The sequence below is a fragment of the Mesocricetus auratus genome, unplaced genomic scaffold (genome assembly GCF_017639785.1).
Source record: "Mesocricetus auratus isolate SY011 unplaced genomic scaffold, BCM_Maur_2.0 Super-Scaffold_100007, whole genome shotgun sequence".
In the NCBI taxonomy this organism is placed as follows: Eukaryota; Metazoa; Chordata; class Mammalia; order Rodentia; family Cricetidae; genus Mesocricetus; species Mesocricetus auratus.
In genome coordinates, this window is record NW_024429191.1 from 93839861 (window position 1) to 93864749 (window position 24889).

Here is a 24889-nt window from a genome sequence, read left to right on the forward strand (position 1 = left end):
CACACACACACACACACACACCAGGACTGACACTAGGGTCTGGGCTTGTGCTCAGAGGCTAATGCATAGTCTTGAGAGAGGAGCAGCGCGTGTGCATGGGATCCCCTCCACTTGCCTTCCTGGTGGGCTGGGCGGAGTCTTCAGGGCGTCTCTTCTGGAGCTGGGGCTCATCGGTGGGCCTATGAGGGCGCTAGGATTGGTGGCTGATGCTGACTCTCCCAATGCTGGGCTTGTCAGGGTCCTTCTGGCACCGTGGAACAGAGTGGTAGATACATACCCACCCTGGGCTTGTTGGGGAAGAGGGTCTAAAAGATTGTGTGTGTGTGTGTGTGTGTGTGTGTGTGTGTGTGCGCGCGCGCGCGCGCTCGAGAATTTGGGGTGATATGGGGAGTAGGAGTATGTGGGATACTAAGGGATTGGAATGTGTGTGTGTGTGTGTGTGTGTGTGAGGGGGGAGAATATCAGATAGTCAGACAGACAGACGACAGTCAGACAGACAGACAGACAGACAGAGATACTGAAGGGTAGGAGCCTATGTGTGTATTGATTGTGTTTGTGTGTGTCTTGTCTGATATCTTGCTGGAGTCATATTTTTCTTTTAACCACTCATCTGTTGGATGCATGCGTGCACGTGAGTGTGTGCATGCGTGCGTGCGTGTGTGCATGCGTGTGTGCATGCGTGTGTGTGCGTGTGCTTTTTCTGACTTTGTTATATTTCCGTAAGGCATTGGATACACACAACGGTCCCTCTAAAATGTGTGCTAATGCACAGGAATCAAATGACCCACAGTGCTGTGACCGTCCCCACCTAAGACAGAGATCAATACCAAGGACCTGTGTCCAGCTAGACCTTCCCTCAGCCACCCTCTTCCTTTTCCACAGGAAACCTGTAACCTGAATTCTGTCTCGTGGGACAGCAACATTGAATGAGGGGGATGAGGAGTTGGGGACTGGGCTTTATTTCTAAGAGGGACACTAAAATGAGCCAGGAGTTTGGGGGGGTGTTCCTCCCCATGACCTGAATGCCATTCTTTATGGTAATGCTTTTATCTCCAGTGGGCACAGAAAACGTGAAGAATTATCTCCAGAGTGATGGGGACAAAGGTAGACCAGCTTTGAAGGGGACAAAGCTGATGCCACTGAGAAATGCCCCTCTTCCTCCAATAGTCAATGAACTTCCGGAACTGAGGGGACCCGGTGGGGAGCTGTCCCAGAGCCCTGGTGCTGAACTCAGACCCATTCCTGGCCGTGGGGAGGCAGACAGCAGTCTCTTGTTTGGGCATCAGTGGACAGTTCTGTGTGTTCAGCTGCACAGGCCACCTCCGCGCTGCTCCCCAGTGCCTTCGGCCTGAGCCACACCCACTTTGCTCACTCAGGCAGGGCTCAGGCGGTGTGCTGATGAGGATGCTTCGATGACAACCAACTTCTGCAGATAATGAAATGACCATTCTCTGGCTAGGAGAGCCACATGGTTCGTGGAAATAGGAGGACCAGAGACACAGGGCCAGAGTCTCCCACCAAGTGGCATCAGCAGTCTTGTGGAAATTCAGGCCCCCGGGGTTACAATGGGACAAATACTGAGGATGCCCAGGGACTCTTATCCGAGGCCCTGGGCTTAGGAGCGGGGACATCCTATCAGGTTCACCCACCTCTTCCTGCTTTGGAATCACAGTTATCAGACAGGGCACTCAGCCTGATTCTTTTTTATGACCCACCGGGATCTGTGCCAGAGGAGTGAGCTGTCCCAACCCTACTCCCTGAGAGATGGGAGTGTTTCTCCCACACACCCATCACAGAACCATCAGTATACAGTCCTGCTGGGAAGAAGCAGAGGGACTGCAGATCTTTCTGGGAGGCAGGGATTTAATTTAGTTGCTCCGCTCCAGCCCATGCCAGGGCTCTCTTCTCCCACTCCAAGCCCTTCCCTGCCCAGAGCACTGCTGGCTCCTCTGTCCACTTCAGGAATAGGGTGCTGAGCCTGGGGTGGGCGTCCATTGCTCATCATGGCCTCAGCAGTGACTGTGGGGTTCCTGGACAATGTCTGGCCGTAGCCATTCCCTTGTGAGTTACGTGCCCCTGTCTGTGCACATACGCACAATGCCCGCATATGGACTTATGCAGGTTAATACTCCCATGCAAGTATATCAAGAGTGTATGCATGTAACACACATCCACACATATGAACTTATGTAACACCCACATACATATGCATACATACATACATAGCACATGCACACACGTGTGTATACAACATTCACATTTACACAAATGAACTTATGTAGCATCCATATGTGTAAACATGAACATTTTTGCACACACAATGCATAATATTCACATGCATGCACATATGCACCAATGCATGAAGACACAGGTATAGAGTGTAGTTTTCCTTGCCAGTCGCCTAGGCCCTGCCGCGCTGTCTGAACCCCCAAATAACACACAGGAGGCTATATTAATTATAAAGCTGTTGGCCGTTTGCTTGTTTCTTACTGGCTACCTCTGTATTTAACCCATAATTGTTAATCTAAATATTTCTCTTACTGGAGAAAGGGTCCAGACCTCTTACTCCTCTGGCGGCTACATGGTGTCTGCCTGCGTCTCTCTTTCCCAGAATCCTCCTCGACTCCTAGTCCCACCTGTCTTGCTTCCATATTGGCCAACAGTGCTTTATTCAAACCAATCAGACACATTTTTACAGAATGACATCTCCCAGCACACAGGCATATCTGCTTATATGGGTATGCATGTGCTCACACCTACTCACACACATGTGCACACGTGTCCATACAGCCTCTGCTCTCATATGCACATGTAGGTTATGCACCCATGCATGCATGCATGATCACATGTGCAGTTATATGTTTATGCATGTGCAACACACACACACACACACACACGTACTCTCCCAACACCTCACCAGAAACTGTCTTTTCCCCCAGGCTTCACTTCCTCAATTCCAGCAGGTCACCCCATCTCAGCATTGCTGCTCAGAAAGTTGGTAGGCGTGGCTGTGCCCACATGCCCTGGTCTTGGTCCCCTGAGGGATGTTAAGTGTGAATGACACATCTTGCTCTGACAGGGTAGATGGGTGTAAACAGCCCAGCCCCTCCTGGGATATCCTCAGGAAGATGCTTTCAAGATCTGTTACCAGATACAATTGAAAAACAACTAAGAGTCAAAAGAAAATCAGAGCTGCCTTCCCTGGGGGATTCCCAGTCAGGGTTAGCAGCACCAGCCACTCAGGGTAGGCCCCAGCCCTGGCTGCAGCAGGCACCTGCTTGCTTTAAGCATTCACCAGCACAAGGACCCCACTCTTGGCACCCTGGCTCAGCGGTTCTCAGCCACGCTCATCAACGTTACGGTCAAGATGCTTCGAAGCTCAGAGCCGTGGCTTTTCTCAGTGGCCTCCCTGTATGCCGTCTCGGTTCTGTGAGGCTGGGAAACCATGCGATGGGCTGGCTTTGCCTGGCTTGTGCAACATGGCTGTCCTCGGTGTACCTGGGACAGGACCAGGGGATGTGCTAGGGCCTGAAGTGGAGCTTAGCCTTGACAGATTTGTAGGAGTGTGAGGGCTCCTCCTGAGGCCCATTCATGCCTGGGAGCTCTCAGGATCCCCTTGGCTGTAAGGGCTGAGATAGCAGGGGTGAGGCCCTGGGGAGGGAGATTAAGACCAGGAGGAGCCCATTGACCTGGTTCGGCTTTGTCAGTTTGATACAACCTATAGTTCCTACCTCAACCGACGAATTACCCAGATTGGCTTCCCTCAGAGATGGCGTGTGACCTGAAAGGGTAAGCTGACATTAAACCCTTTCCTCCCTCAAGTCGCTTTTGGTCATGGTGTTTATCCCAGCAACAGGAAAAGTAACTAGACAACACTGGAGGTGACCTAGGCCTCTGGTGTCCTTCCCAGAATACCAGGAAGGGACCTGCTGGCTCAGAACTTGTGGCCCCGCACTTTCTGAGACATGCACATGGTTTTTCCCCCCTGTAACTAGAGGGAAGGTTGACAGGTGTAAACCATGTGGATGCTGAATTGTGGTCCTCAGTACACACTCTGATGCTATAGAAACACAGGCCTTTCACGGCAAAGCACAGTCCAGTACAGCACGGGGCATGCTGGTTTTCTCTGGCGCTGTGGCAGCAGAGGCACGATGGCCGGTGGTTTAAGCAGGCGGTTCTTCCTCATGGCTCTGGGGGTTAGAGGTCTGAGATCTGCTGTTGCAGGCTGAGCCCTCCAGGAAGGGTCAGTTATGGGCTGGAGTTTGGGGTGCTTGGCTCAGTGTTAGTGTCTGTACACACCAGGCTTACCCCTGCTTGGCCTCTCCCGTGCAAACGTGTCACTATCCAAAGTTCCCCCATTACAAGGACTCGGTCCTTCATATCTGTAATCCCGGCACTCAGGAGCCTGAAGCAAGAGCATTGCCATGAGTTTGAGGCCAGCCTAGGCCACAGAATATGACCCAGTGATCTTTTGTTGTTGTGTTGTTTGTTTTCCGGTTTTTCGAGACAGGATTTCTCTGTGGCTTTGGAGTCTGTCCTGGAACTCACTCTGTAGACCAGGCTGGCCTCAGACTGGCAGAGATCCGCCTGCCTCTGCCTCCCAAGTGCTGGGATTAAAGTCGTGGGCCACCATTGCGCAGCAACCCTGTAATAGTTTTAATTGTCAACTTGACACAACCTGGAATTGAAATGAGGGGTTGTCTAGATGAGCTTGGTCTGTAGGCGTGTCTGTGGGAGGTTGTCTTGATGATTTTAACTGATATGAGAAGACTCGGCCCACTGCAGGCGGCACCATTCCCTAGGCAAGGAGCCTGCGTCTGTGTGAGAATAGAGAGAGCTAGCCAAGAACGAAGCATTTGCATTTGTGCATTCGCTCTCTCTGCTCCCGACTGGACTGTAACTGGAATTGCAGTTACACACCCTTTTTTATTTTTATCATAGCAACAGAAGTGAGGCTAGGGCAGACTCAAAATTTAGAAGCATGTCACAGTCACATAAGGCAGGACCCAGCCTACTGAACCAAGTTCCTTTAAAAAATTTTTTAAGTGGGTTTTTTTTTTGTTTTGCTTTAAATGTGTATGGGCATTTTGCCTGTCCATGCACGACAGGTGTTTCTGGTGCCCGTAGAGGCCAGAAGACAGCATTGGGGTCATCTGGAACTGGAGTTCCAGACGGTTGTGAGCAGCCACATGGGTGCTGGGAATTGGACGTGGGTTCCCTGCAAGAGCAATGAGTGCTCTTAAATCCACAGGGCCATCCCTCCAGCCCTCATTCTGTCCTCTTTGTAAAGACGCCGTCTCCAAATAAGTCTACATGCTGAGAAACTGGGGGAGGGGGGTCAGTGTGCAACCCGTGAACTTCGTGGGGGGAGCAGGGCAGCCTATAGCCGTACAACCAGCCTGGATGGGTCCAGGGCAGAAACCACTGGAGGATGGGGTCTGGTCATCCTTGTTAGCCCCGAGCAGCAGGATGAGGACGTGGCGGCCATTGCATTCTGAAAGCTCCCTTGGCTGCAACCAGGTCCAGTGTGGGGCAGGCATCGGGACGAAGACACCACTCGTAGGCTGGCCGTGGCTCATTCACAGATGTTCCTGCCAGGTGTCTCCCCCGCTGACTATCAAGAAGTCCGATGGATGAGCCAGCTTTTCTCTGTTCCTTGTGTTTTGGCGTTTTAATTAGCCGGCTCACTGGAGGGGTGTCTAGGGCGGTGTGCAGAATCCACATTTGGCTCTGGTGCAGCAAGATGTTTCTAAACGAGGGAGGTGGAGTGCAGGGACAATGCCCTGTGATAAGTGCGCAGTGAGGTGATGTCAGACGCCCTCCCCCCTTGCTCCTGTGGAGCGTGCACAGGGAAGGAGATGCGAAGCCAGGGACCCTGTCCCCTGACGCATCCTGAGCCATCGTCTTGAAGGCTTGTCTCCACGGTAGATGTTCCAAAGGGAAGCCCTGCCCTTCCTCCCTGTGGAGAATTGGCAGTGCTCATCAATTTCATTTGCATAATTTCGAACATTAACGATACATGGCATGGGGAAAAAAACGATGGGGCCTCCATCCATGAGTGAAATTGGGTTTAGGAGAAAATTAGTTGACTTAACTGGCAAATGATGGAAGCTTGGGAGAGGGGGGCATTTGAACAAGGAAGCCGAGGAGGGAGGACTCATGGCTGTCAGTGTGCAGCCAGCGGGGGAATCGGACTCCAACCCAGGGACGTTTGCGTGCAGGTCCGTGGGGATGGCAGAAGCAGGGACCACGTCTTGTTCATCTGGTGCAGCCTGGCTTGACCAGCTGTGGCTGTTAGACTTCTCTCTGCAACGACACTTTAAAAGGGGGGGTGATTTATTTTTAGCTTATGATGTACGCTGATTCGGTCCAGGTCCTTTGCTTGGGCGAGGGGCGAGGCAGAGAGGACAGCACAGTGGAAACACATACCGAGGCTGCTCACATCAAGGCTCCTGGGGAGAAGAGAACAAGACCGGAAGGGGTTGGGAGATGGCTCGGTGGGTGAGTGGGTGAAGTGCTTGTAGTGTGAGGGTGAGGACCAGGGTTGGGTCCCTAGAGCCCAGTGCTTAGGGGGTGACCACACAATCCTGGGGCAAGCTGCCTGGCTGGGATGCCTGTGTGGAGGAGCTCCAGCTTCAAGGAGAAGCTCTACCTCAATATATAAAGTGGAGAGTATGCCAGGCATGGTGGCACATGCCTTTAATCCCAGCACTCGGGAGGCAGAGGCAGGAGGATCTCTGTGAGTTCGAGGCCCGGCTGGACCGACAGCCTCCAAAACAATACAGAGAAACCCTGTCTCGTAAAAAAAAAAAAAAAAAAAAAAGCCAGACGTGGCCGTGCCCTATAACCTCAGTGCTGAGGGGGATAGAGGCCGAAGGACCTCTGGGGCTCGCTGGCCCCCGGCTCGTGTCCCAGGACCGATGAAAGAGTGCCTCCAGGGAACACGGCGGAGTGATAGAGCATGATGCCTGGCTCCCACGTGCACACAGGCCTGCTGTGGGGGCCGCTGTGTTCCTGGCTTGCAGGTGACCCTTTCCTTGGCCCCCTCATCCCCTTCCCTCAGAGTGTGTCTCCCTCGGTCATCTTCCCTCCTTTACTAGGAACACCGGTCATGCTAGGTTAGGGCTCTGCTCAGCAACCCCACCTTAGCACTGATTCCATCTGCTAGGACCCCTTTTCCAAACACCATCATAACTGCCCCAACCTGCAGGACATTCAACGTGGGTCTGGTGGACACCTAGGAGGAAGACGGAGGGCAGGGGATACGACCAAAGGACGCCAAGACGGGATTCTGATCAAGGCGCCGTCTTTATTCATCACAAGGGGATTTATACAGGAGAAGTGAGGAGGGGAAGGGGGAAGGTGTACTTGCAGCTGCAGGGCAAGAGGTCAGTGGGAGAGCTGGTCTGCTACGTTGCCTGGCAACCTAATCTACAGGGCAAGAGGTCAGGGGTAGGGACTCCTATGTTGCTTGGTAACCCGACAGCAGGATCCAATCCTATCTATTACAATTTACTATTGCTCAGGCCTGTCTCCTGAGGACCTTGTAGTTTCCCAATTAAGCTAATCTTTACCCGACAGATAAACTGCAGGCCTGTTTCTTGGAATTTGCTTTATGTCAGAAGAGGTGGCAGGGTGGTCTTAGTGTCACGTCTTCTCTATGAGTATGTGATGCAGCCTAGCTGGCTGATGGCTGGAGGCCCCTGACACCTGGCGGCCTGTCACCACACTCCATTCATAGCACATTATTCTGTGAAGCAAAATAATTAGGCCACATGTGGTCGCTATGAGGTCAGAGCCAGGCTGGGTGGTGGAGACCCAGTATTCGTGAGCTCGTTACATTGTTTTCTGTAATTGTCTGGGCGCTTCAAATGTTTTCTAATGCATAAGTACGAGGAGTAGGAGAAGGAAGGGGTAAACCTGCTTGGACTTGACAACTCTTCTCTACACAGTGCCCCGCCCCCAAGAGGAGGCGTGGCTATCTCTGATTGGGCCAGCTGAGCTTGTCACTCTCCAGCTCTCCCTTGCCTTCCCCTCTATCCGGATCCTTTAGTGATGGGTCCTTGACTGACACTGCCCACTCTCCCTGCCTGGGGACCACAGTGGGGCATCCCCCTGTGCCACCTAGCCAAGCTTTGGCGCCAACAATTGGACACTGGGTCCCACCTGTCAGACCCACTCAGCCTTTGCCCAGCAGTTGGGATCAGGCTGTCCAGCTGGTCGTCTTCTTCCCGACCTAGGACAAAAGCATCCTTTCGCGAAGTCATCTCCCTTCCCGTCCTTGATACTCAAAGCCTCGGGGGCTCTCATAGAGGTCCATGCTTTGTGGACCCCACTGCACACAGGGCAGGGGAAGCTCTGCCAGGGGGTGACTGGGAAGGAGGAGGGAGGGGATGGGCCAAGACCCCTTAGGAAAGCAGGAGAATGCCACCCCAGAAAATGCCCAGGTCTGCTTCTTTGACCTCTCAAGCGGGACAGGACCAACCTGATAGAAGTACTGAATAGTACCCCTAACATCTCCAATTTCTCAGATTATAAGGTGATAGGAACATCATTTCCTGGGAGCTGGGCTATGCATGCTCCCACTCTTCAGGGGGAGACTCCGAGACCCTTGGCTGATCTCACTGGGAATACGCAGGCTGCTTCTTTCAGCCTGATCTCCTGTAGGAAGTCTTGTCCTGGGGTTGGAAACAGAGTCCTGTGATGTTTGTGTGTGCCAGGACCTCCAAACAGACATCCTCAGGGAGGCTCTGTGGGACAGCACAGGCTCATGAGAGCCGCTGGGACTTAATGCCCACCTGGGAGATTAAGGAGAAAACATCCCGACACTAGACCCCACGTGGGAGAGGGCTCCTTGGGGATAATGACCACTGAGACTGTCTGCTGGTTCTTGGCAACGCCGTGTGGGTGACAGGGTCTGTGGTTGTGCCCGACATTAGCATAGCTGGGTTATATAACCCTGCCACTACTCGTTTCTTCCCAGAGCCACAGCAGTTTGCTAGCTGGAGGGGTGAGCGTGTGGCTTCCTGAACTCTCCTGGGAGAGCCACAATCCTATTATTAGCCTTGAGCTTGCTTACCCACAAAGAACACCGGGGAAGAAGGTGTTAGCCTTAGACAACCTGCTCTCCGTGTCTGCCCAGCACTGGGAGATGTTGCTTCCTCAGTTTCCCTTTGGATCCCCCCTGGTCCTTGGCCACAGTGGTGGAGGGGCAGCCGGATATCCCTGAACCTGCCTCTGCGCTTCGTTCCCTCTGAGCCACTCATTCTGTGGGAGCCTGGTTGTTCTCCTTGGCTGTGGTCCAGGACTCTCTGAGAACACCTGTGCATACTTCAGGGTAGCCAAGGACCCCTGACTTTCCAGGAGGCGGAAACCCAGGGTGAGCTCACTGGTGTGGCATCAGAAGCCCCATCTTGGACAAAGGATGGCCGGCACTGCTGGCTGGAAACTGTAATTCCCCTTTAGCCATCCTCCTGCTTCCTAAGAAACTGGATAAATGTCCCGTTAGGGCTCTGTGTCCCTTCTCTATGCCTCCCGATGCTCTGGCATGGGGACAATGGCCTGCAGTAGTGACGGATCGTGGGAGAGGGAGGGGCAACGCCAATGATGCTAAAGTGACAGGTGCAGCTTCCAGGAGAGACAGGCGTGCAAGGCCACCCAGCCACACATTCCCAGTGGTGCAGCACATCCGGGGAAGCCAAAGATCCCTGGGTACCCTTTGGCATTGGAGACAAAGGTATTTGAGCACTTTGTAGGAAAGTGTTTTAATTAGGTCCCTCCTACACTCACACACACACACACACACACACACACACACACACACACACACACACACACACACGGGGCTGGGGTTGGGGGTGAGAATGAACATAGTTTCTCCCCGAATGTGAGCAGTACCTGGAGATTATTTCTAGCCATGGACATGGACCAAGGGCTCAGAGAAATAGAGTGGAGGGTTTTTAGCTTAGGAGAGGCAGAGGAGAGACGTCCGAGTAGACGGACAGCAAGGGGACACAGGGTCTTCTGCAAGGTCACCCAGCACCCTTGTGTGGAGAGCTCACGTCCACAGAAGTTTCTCGTTGTTCCAGGATCCAGCACATTGCTCCCTACTCTGCCCCATCCTATTCTGGTCCTTTGGCAGAAAGTGAGGGAGCTGACTTTTGCCCTGTGCTATCTGCAACCAGCTAGGACTCCCAGGCAGGGTGACACCCCAGTGCCTCTGGGAGGCAGAATGCTGGGAACTGAGCATATGGAGGAGGTGGCTGTTTTAATTATTGTAAAATTCATATCACATAAAACATGTCGTCTTAACCATTTTACAGGGTACAGTCTGATGGCTTCAGATCTTGCAAAATTAAAACTGTCCCCACTACACTGTAGGCCTGTTCCTCCTTCCCCAGGAGCCAGCACTATACGTGCATATACACTTGTGTCTCTGTGTGTGTGTGTGTGTGTGTGTGATTTACATGCGTGCATGTGTGTATGCGTGCTAGTCCATGTGTGTATGTGCAGAGGCGATGTCCAGTGTCTGCCTCTATCATACCACTTTATTCTTTAAAGATATTTATTTTTATTATTTTTTGTTATATGTATGTGTGTGCGTCTGTGTGTGTGTGTGTGTGTGTGAGTGAGTGATTTACCTGCGTGCATGTGTGTATGCGTGCTACTCCATGTGTGTATGTGCAGAGGCAATGTCCAGTGTCTGCCTCTATCATGACACTTTATTCTGTAAGGATATTTATTATTATTATTGGTTATATGTATGTCTCTGTGTGGGTGTGTGTATGCGGACTCTGGTGCTTGCAGAGGCCAGAGGCATGGGATCCCCCCAGAAGCTGGAGTTTCAAGCTGTTGGGAGCCATACAATGTGGGTGCTGGAACCTAATTCAGGTTCTCTGCAAAAGCAGGACATGCTCCTGACTGCCGAGCCGTCTCTCTAGCCCCCTCCACCTTACTTTTTGAGACAGGCTCTCTCGATTTACCTAGAGCTCCTGCCTCTGCCCTCAAGAGCTGAGGTTTCAGGCCTGTGTTGCCACGCTTAAGTTTTCAAAAGAGATTCGTTTATTTTTTATTTTATGTTTCTGAGTGTTTTGTATGCATGTCTGTGCACCATGTGTGTGCACATAAACCAGAAGAGAGCATTGGATCTCCTAGAACTGGAGTTACAGACAGTTGTGAGCCACCGGGTGGGTGCTGGGAACGGAACACCAGTCCTCTGAGAAAGCAACAAGTGCTTTTAACCACGAGCCGTCTCTCCAGGCCCCAGGCGAAGCTTTTGTATAGATTCTGAGTTTACAAACTCAGGTCCTCAGGTTTGCTCAGCAAGTACTTTAGCCCCCGAATCATCTCTCAAGCCTTGTTTTTTTTTTTTTTTTTTTTTTTTTTGAGAAAGTATCTCTCTCACTGGGATGTGGAGCGGGCTGGCTAGGCTGGGCTGCCTGGCTAGAGAGCCTGGGGATCTGCCACTGTCTCCTCGCCAGCACTGAGATTGCGTGTGCACGCTGCCACCTCCAGGCTTTTACAGACTGGCAAGGCTTGCAAGGCTCATGCTTGCAGGGCTACTGGGAGCCGTCTCTGTGGCCTGGGACTGCTGCTTTTCTGGGTGGATTGATTTGTATTGGGGGGAATCCCAGGTGACCTGTGAGAATGTTCCATATCCTTGGAGGTGACCTGTGAGAATGTTCCATATCCTTGGAGGTGACCTGTGAGAATGTTCCATATCCTTGGAGGTGACCTGTGAGAATGTTCCATATCCTTGGTCAACCACCCTATCCACCCCCTACCACTGTGTTAAATTGTGTGTGTGTGTGTGTTCTTGTGCGTAAATCAGAGGACAACTTGCTCCAGTCAGTGTTCTAACACCATGTGGGTTCTGAGGATCAAACCCAGGCCATCAGCTGGGTGTTGGTGGCGCATGCCTTTGATCCCAGAACTTGGGAGGCAGAGGCAGGCGGATCTCTGTGAGACCAGCCTGGTCTACAAGAGCGAGTTCCAGGACAGCCTCCAAAGCCACGGAGAAACCCTGTCTCGAAAACCAAACAAAACCAACCAACCAACCAACCAACCAACCAAACAAACAAACAAACAAAAAAACCAAATCCAGGCTTTTACCGACTGAGCTCTCTCACTGGCCCCTGCGTGTGTGGATTCCACCCAGGTGGTCCAGGGCACATCTCTCTGTCCACCAGGTTTGGCAGTTATAAAAGTTTGCAGTTGGGGTGACCTTTCCCCGGGAAGCTCTGAGATCTTATTCTGTGACTCTGCGTCCGCAGAACAAGACCTAGTTAGTACTAGTGATGCCGAGGCAGCAGGCGAGTCCTCCTGCTGGGACTGTGTGCAGCCCCCTGAGCCACCTCTGGCTGGAGACCATCAGGCTGGCATCATCTCCATTCAAGTGCCAGATCCAGCCAGCCACTTAGTGCAAAATCGCCTGTAAAAGTGCACTTGAATTATAGGTCATAAACCTGCAATCTCCCTGAGCAGTTGACCTTTCTGCTCCCCGGTGCCTTAGGGAGCAATGAGGCTCTGACTGCCTCCCTTCGGGGCATTAGCACAGGGTGAAAACACACACACACACACACACACACACACACACACACACTCCTTCTGGCGAGGGGGCTGCAGCTTCTTCCCTCCTCCCAGAAAAAGGCACAAGGGGCCCAGCGTGCTGCTTCTCCCGGGCCTATGCAGTACTTCTCCAGCTGTCCAATGGCCGCAGGGCTCCGTTAGATGCTGCTCTCCACCTGGGCTAGCCTAGCAGGTGCTGGATGGAGCCCCCACATCTAAACCTACCCCCACCATAGCCATTGTCTCTTTATTCCTCTGTGTGGAAAGAGTCCTTTGGCTGACGTTATTGGGTAAGATCCTGAACTCGTTCCTCGATCTTCAGATCTGACCTGCTTTCGAGGAGCCCACAGTTGAGACAAGGTGACCGAGGGCAGACATTAGGTATGTCTCCTGGTATAGACAGCAGGAAAGGGCGAGGCAGCTAGAGGGTTGGCTGGAAGTTGTCAACTGTGAGGACAGAGAATTGAGGGGCCTTCTGGTTCCAAGTCTGGTTCCAAGTCTGTATAAAAAAAATACAGAACCGTAACTTGTGCCTTTCTAGAGGAATGGGCAATTTTTTTTTTTTTTTGGTTTTTCGAGACAGGGTTTCTCTGTATTGTTTTGGAGGCTGTCCTGGAACTCGCTCTGTAGACCAGGCTGGCCTCGAACTCTCAGAGATCCGCCTACCTCTGCCTCCCGAGTGCTGGGATTAAAGGCCTATGTCACCAACGTCCAGCAGGAATGGCAAATCTTACAGAGTGCTATTTAGAATTACAATAGCCACAGTGAGTTAGTTTAGATAGAGCAAGCATAAGAACCTGAGTTCGGATCCTGGCACCCATGGTGGCTGTAAATCCAGTCAAGGTGACAGTCAAGACAAACCAAGGAATTCAGGTGTGGTGTCACACAACTTCAACCCCAGTACTGGAGAGGCAGAGGGAGGTGGCACTCCACGGATTCAAAACTAGTCTGGCCTACACAGAGAGTTCCAGGCCAGCCAGGGATACAGAGTGAGCCCCTGTCTCAAACAAAACAAAACCAAGGAAATCCAAGAATGGGGGTGACACACGCTGCCTGGAAACAACCAGAAAGACGTGAGGAGACCTGTCATTTCGTAGGTGTCGGTACCGGGACCCGGGTCCTCCTATGATTCATATTTTCAGAGCTGTCTTCATTTTACTAACCCAGATTCCCATCGGGAGGGGAGTAGCCACCCTTTCTCACGGCTGAAAAAGACCAGGGCAGGATGCCTGGATCCTTTTGTCTGTAGTTCTCGCGGGGTAAGGCCAAGAGAAGCCTCCTGCTCACCAGGTACTCTAGAGGTCTGTAGCGGTGAGGCTCCTTTGAGGGGTGTTGGTTGGCATTGCTACAGAAGTTTGGGGGTGTAGGACATGGCTGAGATGCCCCGCACAGTAGAGACGATGGCTCCACCCTGAAAAGAGCCTCCGACTGGGAACTGCTTCAGGGTACCACAGCCCACGAGCTCTCTGCCCATTCCCCATCAGGAGATCCTTGCCTTAGAAGCCCCTATTCCGTGACATCTGGGTGGCCATGGGAAGGTAGCCCCCAGAGGGGAGGAGGGGCAGGGCGGAGGCCGTGCGGCCAGGTGAAAGGCTTTGTGTGTAGGAACGGGGTCCTTAGGGTCTTGCTTTCCTGCCTCTGCAGCGCAACTTCAGGCATCGGGGAAGGCGTGGTTGGGGACAGCTCGGCAAGCCAGGGTCCTGACCCCACCCTTCATATCGCCATGCCCTGTAGAGACAGATCCACCCCTGATGCCACCATATCCACCCGTAACCCCAACCCTGGCATCTTTTCTTGCCATCTACGTCACCGGAAAGGGGCTCACTGTGGATGGCCTGCCCAGAGGAGAGCGTGAGCCAGTCCCCGCACCCCCCCCCCAGTCTGGAATGCGCTGAGCACCCTGGGCTGGTACTTTTCCACCTGGCTGGAATTATTTCAGAGAGTCCGACACACAACCAAGGCAGTGGATCAGTCATGGCCCCGTTTCTTTAATGAATCTGTCCTTGACAAAGCCGGCACCTCCCTGACCCAAGGTTGCTTATGGTGTGGGCTCCCAGGAGGCCTAGGGGCCTCTTCCAGCATCCCGTTACTGCAGGCAGCCAATGGCCCGGCAGAGGCACAGGGCGGGGCATCCAGCTCAGTGACAGGCCACTTTGCACCCCTAGGAGCTGAGACAGGAAGACAAGGGCTCTTAGCATCCTTGGTCTATTTGGCCATGGTCCCCCTTGTCCTCAACACCCAATCAGCTCCCAGCAGCTGGGCCTGAAGCCCGCCCTGTCTGCTCATACCCTCATCCCTCTCCAGGCCACTCACTCTTCCTGGAGAGTCACCATCCGAGACCACAAGTCTCACAGGGCACAGGGCCTGGCACCCTGTAGCGTCTTACAAAAGGTGTACTAAATGGGCACGCCTGGGGGGGGCGACGCATTTGCCAAACAGGCACAGCGCCAAGCTTGGTGTTGCTTCAGCTCGGGGCTTCTGACTCTGGCTCAGTGTAGGACGGACGAAGGAACATGAACGTGGAGGGGGTCATGGGTAGCCGTGGCTCACTCTCCTCTTACACTGGGGCTCAGCGCAGACTCACTGAATGCTAGAGCATGAGGCCCGAGGGAGAGGAGCCAAGGGGCTTCCCAGTCAGTTCCGCAGGGGCCCCAGTGGGAGGTGATGATTTTCCGGACAGAGAGCTTCACAATGCTGAAATCGGCAGCTCTGGCAGCTGTGCCAAGGCCTAGAAACTTCTCCAGGGAGACCGGCGGGCAGATGGCTGTTCTAGAAGAAGCCGAGAGGCCATGGCCGTGTCCTTCAGGCTTCAGTGAGATGAGCTGACTGACACCCAGGCTCCTGCCAGACAACAGAGGGTCACCACTCCCTTCTGGCCCAACCGTAGCTTCTGTGTCTCTGGAAGCAGCCCTTTCCCAGGCAAAAACCACTGTGTTTGCAAAGTGCCACGTACATGGCAGGCCTCTGGTCCCAGGGGACTCAGTGCTATGGCTGGCTGGAGCGGGGGAGGGGACATCCCAGAGCTGGGTCAGCCATGGCATTTGGAGTCCTTGGTACCGAGTGAGCACTGAAGGGACTCTGAGGACTTTGGCTCACATTCATGGCACTTTGTGAAACAGACTTGTTCTCCGAGCAAAGCTAGCCTTGCCGGAGTTACAGAAAACCCCTTCCTCCTGACAGGGGGACTGGGCCAGGTGCCCTGCTTGGCAAAGTAGCCGGGGTGGATTTCTCTCTCTCTCTCTCTCTCTCTCTCTCTCTCTCTCTCTCTCTCTCTCTCTCTGTGTGTGTGTGCGTGTGTGTGTGTGTGTGTGTGGTGTGTGTGGTGTGTGTGTGTGTGTGTGTGGTGTGTGTGTGTGTGGTGTGTGTGTGCGTGGGTGTGTGTGGGTGTGTGTGGTGTGGGTGTGTGTGGTGTGTGTGTGTGGTGTGTGTGTGTGTGGTGTGTGTGGTGTGTGTGTGGTGTGTGTGTGTGTGCGTGTGTGTGTGTGTGGTGTGTGTGTGTGTGGTGTGTGTGTGTGTGTGTGTGTGTGTGTGTGGTGTGTGTGTGTGTGTGGTGTGTGTGTGTGGTGTGTGTGTGTGTGTGGTGTGGGTGTGTGTGGTGTGTGTGTGTGGTGTGTGTGTGTGGTGTGTGTGGTGTGTGGTGTGTGTGTGTGTGTGTGGTGTGTGTGTGTGTGGTGTGTGTGTGTGTGGTGTGTGTGTGTGTCCCACCCCAGGTAGATGCCCCATGTGCAGTGAAGACTCCATACAGCCGCACAGGGCCACCCCACTTGGCTCATCTCTGAGAGCATGCTCTCTCTCTCGCCCCCCCCCCCCGCCCCTTGGGCTGTCTCCCTTCACTTTCTAACCTCGGCCGTGGGAGCCGGGTAGGTGCAGGGTTGGTTGGGAAGGTGGGTTTCTCGGGGGGCCCTGACTCTAACGGGCTCTTCTCTCAGTAACTTAGGGGTGCCTCCAGGCCGGGGGAACTGCCCTCTTACCATGCCTCTGCCGTTTGACCTCATCTACACGGACTACCACGGCCTGCAGCAGATGAGGCAGCACATGGGGCTGTCCTTCAAGAAGTACCGGTGAGAGGCGCGGGGGACCGTGGGGGACCCTTGCCTTCCCTCCGGCCAGCCAGCCCAGGGTGGAGCATCGCACGCCCCCTACCCCCTTCCGGTCTCAGCCTTCACTTTCCCACCCCATCCAGACCACTGGCAGCCCTCAAGAGCCTTCCCTCCCTCTGCAGGATGGGGGCTGGAGCCCATAGGATGGGAGGTGGCCTGGAAGGAGGGCATCCCTGGGGGGGGGGAGAGTAGGAGAGAGCGCCCTCTGGGGTCATGATCTCTGCCTTGGAGCCTGGAGCGGGGGAGTCAGTCAATGCCCTTCAGTGACCCCCAGGACAAGGCACGCATGCGCTGCCTGCAGCCCGGCAGCAGTGGGTTCGTGTGGCACCGAGAGCCCCACTGCTTATTCCTGTGCTGCGCTAATGCCATCAATACCCAGTGTGATTTTATTAGAGGAAGGTGACGGCCGGCGTTATTGCTTTTATTATTAATGTGTGCTGTCTGAGCACTGCCATCTTGCCCGCCCCACCCCCTCTCCCCGGGAGTCAGGAATCCTGCTGGCCTCAGCAGTCTGCAAGATTCTGGGTCATTCGGAAGAGCGCTGGCCCTGGAAGAGCACTCTCGGGCCCCCCCCCCCGCTCCCCCCGCAGCTCTGTGTGGGGTGTCTAAGTGTTAGCGCCTCAGGGAAGGATGGGCGGGTGCAGTTTCTAGAGCCTTGGCCTCAGAGATGACCTGGCCCTAGGTTAGCTGATCCTATGGGAGCTCTGGGCTTCAGACCAGAAGCTTCGGGGATGGAGGATAGCAGTGGAGGAGGGAAGCCGGGGTCGGAACCTCTTTTGAGACCTAGGAGGGGTCACCCTTGCAGAGGAGGCTTGGGGCAGTCTCCTAAACCCAGGTCTCCAGGACCCTACCCGTGGACCCTTTTCTTCCCAACAAAGCACAGCTTACAAATGACTCTGGGCATGACGGGCTGCCCCTCCCCCTTCAGACGCCACCTCACTTCCTCCCTCGGAGGTGGTGGTTTGCCTTCTGGGTGCCAACCAGGGGCCAGGCATTGAGAGTAACCAAGCTACCTTGAGGTGGCTGGACCGCTATTCCTGTCAGGGAGGCTGGCACAGAGAGGGGGAAGCACCTGCTGTGGTCACACCCTGGGGCAGCACCTAAGTGAAGCCCTGGCCAAGTACTGTACTTCCCTGACCTAGCCACAGCATTGCCACAGGGGCATCCCTAGTCCAGGGACACACACAAAGGTGTGACCTCAGCCCTGTTTCCCCCGGGGAGGACAGGTGCAGAATCCGAGTCATTGACACCTTTGGGACCGAGCCAGCATACAACCACGAGGAGTATGCCACACTGCACGGCTACCGGACCAACTGGGGTTACTGGAACCTCAACCCCAAGCAGTTCATGACCATGTTCCGTGAGTGCTATCATGAGGAAGGGGTCTCCCCAGGTGTGCAGGGGTGTGTCTCCCCAGGTGTGCAGGGGTGTGTCTCCCCAGGTATGCAGGGGTGTGTCTCCCCAGGTGTGCAGGGGTGTGTCTCCCCAGGTGTGCAGGGGTGTGTCTCCCCAGGTGTACAGGGGTGTGTCTCCCCATGTGTACAGGGGTGTGTGTCCCCAGGTGTGCAGGGGTGTGTCTCCCCAGGTGTGCAGGGGTGTGTCTCCCCAGGTGTGCACGCTCCCTCTCGGGCCGTGGGATGGACTTAGCAAGCACCTGCCGTCCCTTTGGGTACAGGGAAACAGGAATCACAGAGACTGAACACGGTGTTCCCAGTGCTGACCCAAGGCACATAGCTCAGAGCAGAAGGCCCAGTGGCCTTCCTTCCAGCGGTTTCCCAAACCAACCAGAGAAACTGGAGGGGGCGGGGCAAAAGAAAAAGTGGCCCTGTCTGAAGCAGGTGGACGAGCTTGAAGGCTGTGAAAACTTGGAAGCTCCTTAAGGCTCCAGGCCTGGGGTGAGCCTGGAGGGAGGGAATGAAGGAAGCCACGGAAGGTGAGCCTCAGGAAGGTGAGCCTCAGGAGGGTGAGCCTCAGGAGGGTGAGCCTCAAGGGGGTGAGCCTCAGGAAGGTGAGCCTCAGGGGGGTGAGCCTCAGGAAGGTGAGCCTCAGGAGGGTGAGCCTCAGGAAGGTGAGCCTCAGGGGGGTGAGCCTCAGGAAGGTGAGCCTCAGGAGGGTGAGCCTCAAGGGGGTGAGCCTCAGGAAGGTGAGCCTCAGGGGGGTGAGCCTCAGGAAGGTGAGCCTCAGGGGGGTGAGCCTCAGGAAGGTGAGCCTCAGGGGGGTGAGCCTCAGGAGGGTGAGCCTCAGGGGGGTGAGCCTCAGGGGGGTGAGCCTCAGGGGGGTGAGCCTCAGGGGGTGAGCCTCAGGAAGGTGAGCCTCAGGGGGGTGAGCCTCAGGAGCTGAGTGGCAGCCGTGTGTTTTGTTTGTTTGGTTGGCTGGTGTTTGCTTTCTCAAGACAGGGTTTCTCTGTGTAGCCCTGACTGTTCTGGAACTATCTCTTGTAGACCAGGCTGGCCTTGAACTCACAGAGCTCCGCCTGCCTCTGCCTCCCGAGTGCTGGGATTAAAGGTGAGCGCCACCACAGCTGAGTGTCAACCATTTGTATCTAGTTTTTATTTCTAGTGCTGGGGACATGTGGGGTCTTAGTATGTACCCGGTCTCGGTTTGAACCCTGCCTCGGCCTCCCGAATGCTGGGATTTCATTTCTGTGTGGCTCTTGCTTAAGGGCCTATTTGGTGTCACTTAAAATACCTTTTATTCCATGTATTTATTCCTTTGTGCTTGCAGGGTGTGGCGGTAGAGCACACACCTACTGTGCAGGTCAGACCACAACTTCCAGGAATCTGTTCTTTCCTTCTGTTCGATCCCTGGGATCGAGCCCAGGGTGTCAGGCTTGGCAGCAGGCACCCCCTCCACCCTGAGCCATCTTACTGGCCCTCGGCTGTCACTCTCAATTGTAGTCTTCTGTGGCTGTGAGCAGAGTAGCATCGTTAGCATCTAATTTGTGACACTTCAGAGTCTCTGGGCCAGAAAGCCAGAAAAGCTTTCTAAATTAAGAGCAGAGTGGGTTCTGCCCAGTTCCCGGGGACTTGCAGAGGATATGATCTTTACTTAAGGCGTCAGATTCACGGCATTTCTGTCAACAGCTTAGGTTCAGACGGCATTGGGCAGACATGCCGTGGTCGGTGAGTAATGGCTGCATTATTAATTCCCAGAACTGGGGTACAATTCCTGCAGCCCAGGGGTCAAGATTAGGAAACCGAGGCCCAGGGAGGTATTGCACCCTGTCTGGGGACACACCGCTCTGTGGAGATCACTGTTTACTGGGGACCCCTTTTGGAAGTCCCGTGGGACCCAGAGGGGAGTGTGGTTCCTGTATAATGTGGAATGCAGTCTGGAAGGGAAAGATAGGAAGGGGAGGGCAGGGGCCCCTGGGTAGGGCAAGCTGTGGGATCTGAGTGTCAGGTAATTACCCACTTAGCAGGGAGGCTTTAAAGGTGACCTGGAGGGAGGCCTGGGGGATTGGGCTAGTGCCACTGTGTTTGGTCAAGAAGTTTTGCAGGCACAGTGTGCTGGCTAACTGTAGCTAGGGAAAGGGGCGGAGGTCAGTGTGGAGACACAAGATGGCTAAGAGGTTTCTGTGAGAGCCTAACAAGGGGCCAGAGAGATGACTCACCAACTACAGTAGCTTGCCTCTCAGACTGATGACCTGAGTTCGATCCCTGGGACCCACACTGTGGAAGGAGAGAACCAACTCCCCCAAACTCCTCTGACCTCGCTCATACACCATACATAGCACACAAGTGCACACACGTGTTCATACACACAGCTAATTAATTAACTAATGCTAGAAAATATTTTACAAGAATCTGCACGGGTAGAGAGCTCCTTGAATATGGAGTTCTAGACTTGGCAAACTCCTACTCATCCTCCCGAACCCCAGGCCAGATGTTTCTTCTTTCTCCAGATGTTTCTTCTTTGTCCAGATGTTTCTTCTTTCTCCCATTGCTTCCACTGACCCCTCGCCTTCTACTCCACACAGAGCCTGCTTCCTCACCTTATAATCAGTCTGTTCTTCGTATTTTGAGACAGGGTCTTATATAGCCCAGGCTGGCTCTCTTTTCCTCCCCTGATCTAACCCTTCCCTGCCCTGAGAGCTCTCTGTTTAATTGTTATTTTAATTGGTCGCCATGTTTCTCTGTCCATTCGCACTGACTGATTCAGCTAATTATATATTCTAAATCTGTCCCTTCTGGCGGAGTGCGGGACAGTTCTGTTGTGTCCTCAGCTGCTGAGCTGAGGGAGGCCACCAGAACAGGGAGGCCACCAGCCCAGCTGGAAGCAGAGGGAAGGTAGGCAGTCAGGCAGCCAGGCGTCCATCCAGGAAGGTCTGGCTGCCTTTCTGGGTTAGCAGTGCTTCTAAAGTTGAGAAGAGTCTGGGGACAACAGGACTGTCTCCTGTCCTCGTTACCACAGAAAGCTCTGGGCCTCGTGGTAGGACTCTGCCTCACCTCCTGAAGCCAAAAAAAAGAGGCCTGGGTCCATTCTTTAACCAGCCAAGGACCATACGCATTCCCAGGCCCTGTGGAGGGAAGCACCAGGGGCGGGGCATGTGGCTCAGTGGTCAGAGCGCTTGCCTAGCATGGATAGGACCCTGCGTTCCCTCTCCAGCACCACATAAGCAGGGCGTTCGGGCAAACACCTGTAATCCCAGAAGTTAGAAGGCGGAGGCAGGAGAATCAGAAGTTCGGGATCACCCTCAGGTACACAGGGGAGGTGTTGAAGACAAGTCTAAAATGCCCCAGGTGTGGACTGGAATGTCCTGTGGGCAGGGTGCCTCACGTGTCTGATTAGCACGCGGCTCCCTGCTGAGGGAGGCTAGGGTATGGATCATGAGCATCTGGAGTAGGAAATGGGGTGACGGGAGTTTGGGGTGTCCCCGGAGACTGAGCACGCCTTCCTTGCAGCCAGCTCTCCCCAGAGCTCCGCCCATTCAGGAAGCCAGTGAGCTCTGGAGACACTTGGTTCCAGGTCCTAGCACCTCCCAGGAGGGCCACCAGAACTGGCCTCCGGAGGGAACAAGGGAGAAGACTTATGACTGTTTCTGAAGATGGGCAGGGTTACCCACATCGGAGCCCAGGACCTCAGCTGTGTTCAGTCCACAGACTGCTGCAGGAGGAGGAATTTCTTCATTAACTTAATTTTTAAAAGCATTACTTAAATAAGGAGGGAGCCCTTTTGATTATATAACCTGCTGGGCAAATTGTATGTATTGGGTAATCTTTTAGCAATAATGCAATAACGATGCTTTTCTGAAAACCTAACCAAATAATAAATAAATTATTAAAAGGAGCTAAAATTCACTTTGCCCCTGAGAGATAGTGAGGAAGCCAGACCCTGCCTGGAGCTGGGTTTCTGGAGGAGAACTAGATCTTTATTGTAATTCTCTGTTGTGTTCTCAGCAGGGAACTGGCCAGGGGACCTCAAGGGAGGCTGGTGGACCCCAGAGAGGCTCACGAGGGTGGGTGATGGGGGTAGGGACCCTGTCAGAAAAGGGAGGAGCTTAGAGTCCAGGCAGAGCAAAGGTTGGAAGGTGTGACAGTGTTGGTGCTTTGGCTGGGGACACGGAGGTGACCTGACACTCTTGCAGCCTGGCCTTATTCTGGCTAGAATAACTGAGTGGTGTGTATTAGAACTTCTGGTATGTACTAGAACTTCCTCCTGTCAGGGTAAAGGATGTCCCCACTAGGAGTGGGTGGAGTCTGGAGATTGTGAGAAGGAGCACGCCCATGGGGTCTTGGGCAGGTCTAGGAACCTGATAGGACCCAAGTCAGAAAGTATTGTTCTAGAGAAAAGAACTTTGGGAACAGGGAGACAGCTGTCCGTGTGCTGGGGACTGGTAGAGGAGAAACCCCTGCGGTGACACGTGTGGGGTGGGGGAAAGGGGCCAAGACGGAGACAGCGCCCTAGAGAAGGGACTGGGGGGGTCCCGGCTGCGCTACCCAGACTCAAGTCGGCCATCTGAAAACACGCTGGGAGCCAGGTGGCCCTGCAGGTTCTCTGCTCTGAGCTTTGTGACCGTCTCTTCTCCAGGCCAGACCACCCATGGGTGCTGTCCCGTGTGCTCAGCGGGAGCTCCTGGGAGAGGCAGGTCCAGGGAGGCCGGGGTTGCTGCTTGGATGTTGGTTTGATAACCCCGTCTTCCCCTCTCTGCGGCCGCGCTGTAGCTCACACCCCGGACAACTCCTTTATGGGCTTCGTGTCCGAGGAACTCAACGAGACTGAGAAGCAGCTCATCAAAGACAGCAAGGCCAGCAACATGGCGGTGGTGTACGGCAAGGAGGCGAGTATCTGGAAGGTGAGCCGCCCCCCCCCCGCCCCCGGCAGGCCCACTGCCCCGCCCACCGTGCCAGCCCGCGATGCGGGCCACGCCCACCGCAAAGCCACGCCTGCCAGAGTGTGGGCCACGCCCATGCCAGCGCCCGATCCAGCCGCTGTACTTGCCACGCCTACTCAAGCGAGGGCCACACCCATCCCGGCGCAAGCCCTGCCCACTGCACTAAGTCACACGGGTCGTGTCCGCGTGCCAGCGCTGGCCACACTCCTGCACGCACCCGATTCCAGCGCGGGTCACATCCACGACCGTGAAGGCTCTGGCCACGCAATCACCGGACTTGGCCAGCCCTGTATCGGCGAAGCCCATGCGTGTGCAGTCCACACCTGAAGCTTCATGGGGTTCAGGGAAGCCAGAACGTGGCTCCATCTGCTGCACTGCACCCCAGAGGGTGGACTATATGTCTTGCTAATGGTTCAGGGTCGTCCCCAACACGATGGCGACAGTCCCCCAGCTCCCCCCGGACTGTTCCCAGAGATCTAGATGGTTTCTTTGTGGAGAAGACCCTCTACCCCCCACCTCTAGGAACTGATGTATGAAATAAGCCCCACAGGCAGGCTTAGGCTAGACGGGAACTTTGTGGGGTGAGAGGTGGGGGTGGGGCTTACAAATTAGAACCCTGCCTTCCAGCTTGGTTCCCCATCCCGGGGAACTTGTGAGGGGTGACACCTGCTTCCGGTCACTAACCTGCTCTCTCTGTTCCCTGTGCTCCGTGGCGATGAGGCAGCTCCAGGTATGGAACAGAGCCCGCTCGCCCCCCCCTCTGCCTCCCGTCCCTCCCCTCCCCCACCGTGTGCCCGCTTTTGCCTTCCTCCAGCACTGGCTGCACCGTGGGGTCTCCGTGAGGATGCGTCCTCGACTCTGTCAGGAGCCCCACGGATGTACCAGGGCGGGGAGGGGTGAGTGGGGACAGCAGGGTCCGAGGAGCAGTCTTCCCTGGGTCCCCGTGAGGACAGAGGCAAGTTCCAGGGCGCAGCCACAGACGAGGCTGAGGGTGGAACAGACAGAAGACGGGCAGGAAGCCGGTTGTGTGAAGTCAGATGTGGGCTGGGCAATGTGACTTAATTCGTCCAGAGTGCACAAAGCGCAGAGTTTAGGCCCCAGTACCCAGAGGCAGCGTGCTCAGAGCAAGCCTGTGATGTCAGAATTAGGGAGGTAGAGACAGTTGGGAGTTTCGAGGTCATCCTGGAGTGCCAGCTAGTGTCTTTCATCAAGCTTGTGACCTGATTGTCTTGTCTGAAAAGTCTCATGCCCGGTTGGGTAGGATTAAAGTCGGCTGTCACAGGTTTCACAGGTTTATAGTAGTCTGACAAGATGGATGTCTCTGAAGGTGTCTTGCTGCGTAACCCGAGGGCCCTGATTTTACTCTGTAACTCAGGTCATCCGTGTGGCAATTCTCCTGCCTCAGCTTCGCAACTGTTGGGGTTACAGGTCTGCACCACGCCTGGCTAACCCTTGAAGTCGCTGGAAATCAAAGGCCGTCAGGACTTCTGGTGCTGTGGCCAAGAAGTCTGTTTCTCCCAAAGTCTTGGCTTCTCTGCTGTCCTCCGTCAGTTTCAGGGTTTTAATTTTTGCTTTTTGAGTCTGTGATCCATTTTGAGTTAACTTTGCCGTGCGATGGGATGTACGGGTTCAAATTCTTCCGATTCCGAGCTACCCCACTGGGCCCCAGGCTCGGACAGCCTCTCCCTTCCTTTGCATGCGGATGGCAAATGCTCTACATCACTTGTGGAGAACGCCTCCTTCCTCCTCAGAGACACCCTCCCTATTCAGCCATGGGGTGACTGTGGATGTGGGATCTCTGTCCAGACTCAGATTTTCCTCCCCCCATCTATGTGTCATTCCGATGTCCCCACCGCTCCTGCTGCACATGGACCTGGGGTCAGCCGCT

General features: G+C 54.5%; 1 protein-coding gene across 1 annotated transcript in view; it reads left to right on the forward strand.

Annotated features, from left to right (window-relative positions):
• The window catches only part of Mgat5b (alpha-1,6-mannosylglycoprotein 6-beta-N-acetylglucosaminyltransferase B), a 62168-nt gene that overhangs the window by 26968 nt on the left and 10311 nt on the right, over window positions 1-24889 (forward strand). The window contains 4 exon segments of the mRNA XM_013113451.3: window positions 16497-16628; window positions 17894-18027; window positions 22832-22962; window positions 23726-23731. Of these exon segments, the coding sequence (XP_012968905.1) occupies window positions 16497-16628; window positions 17894-18027; window positions 22832-22962; window positions 23726-23731 (403 nt within the window).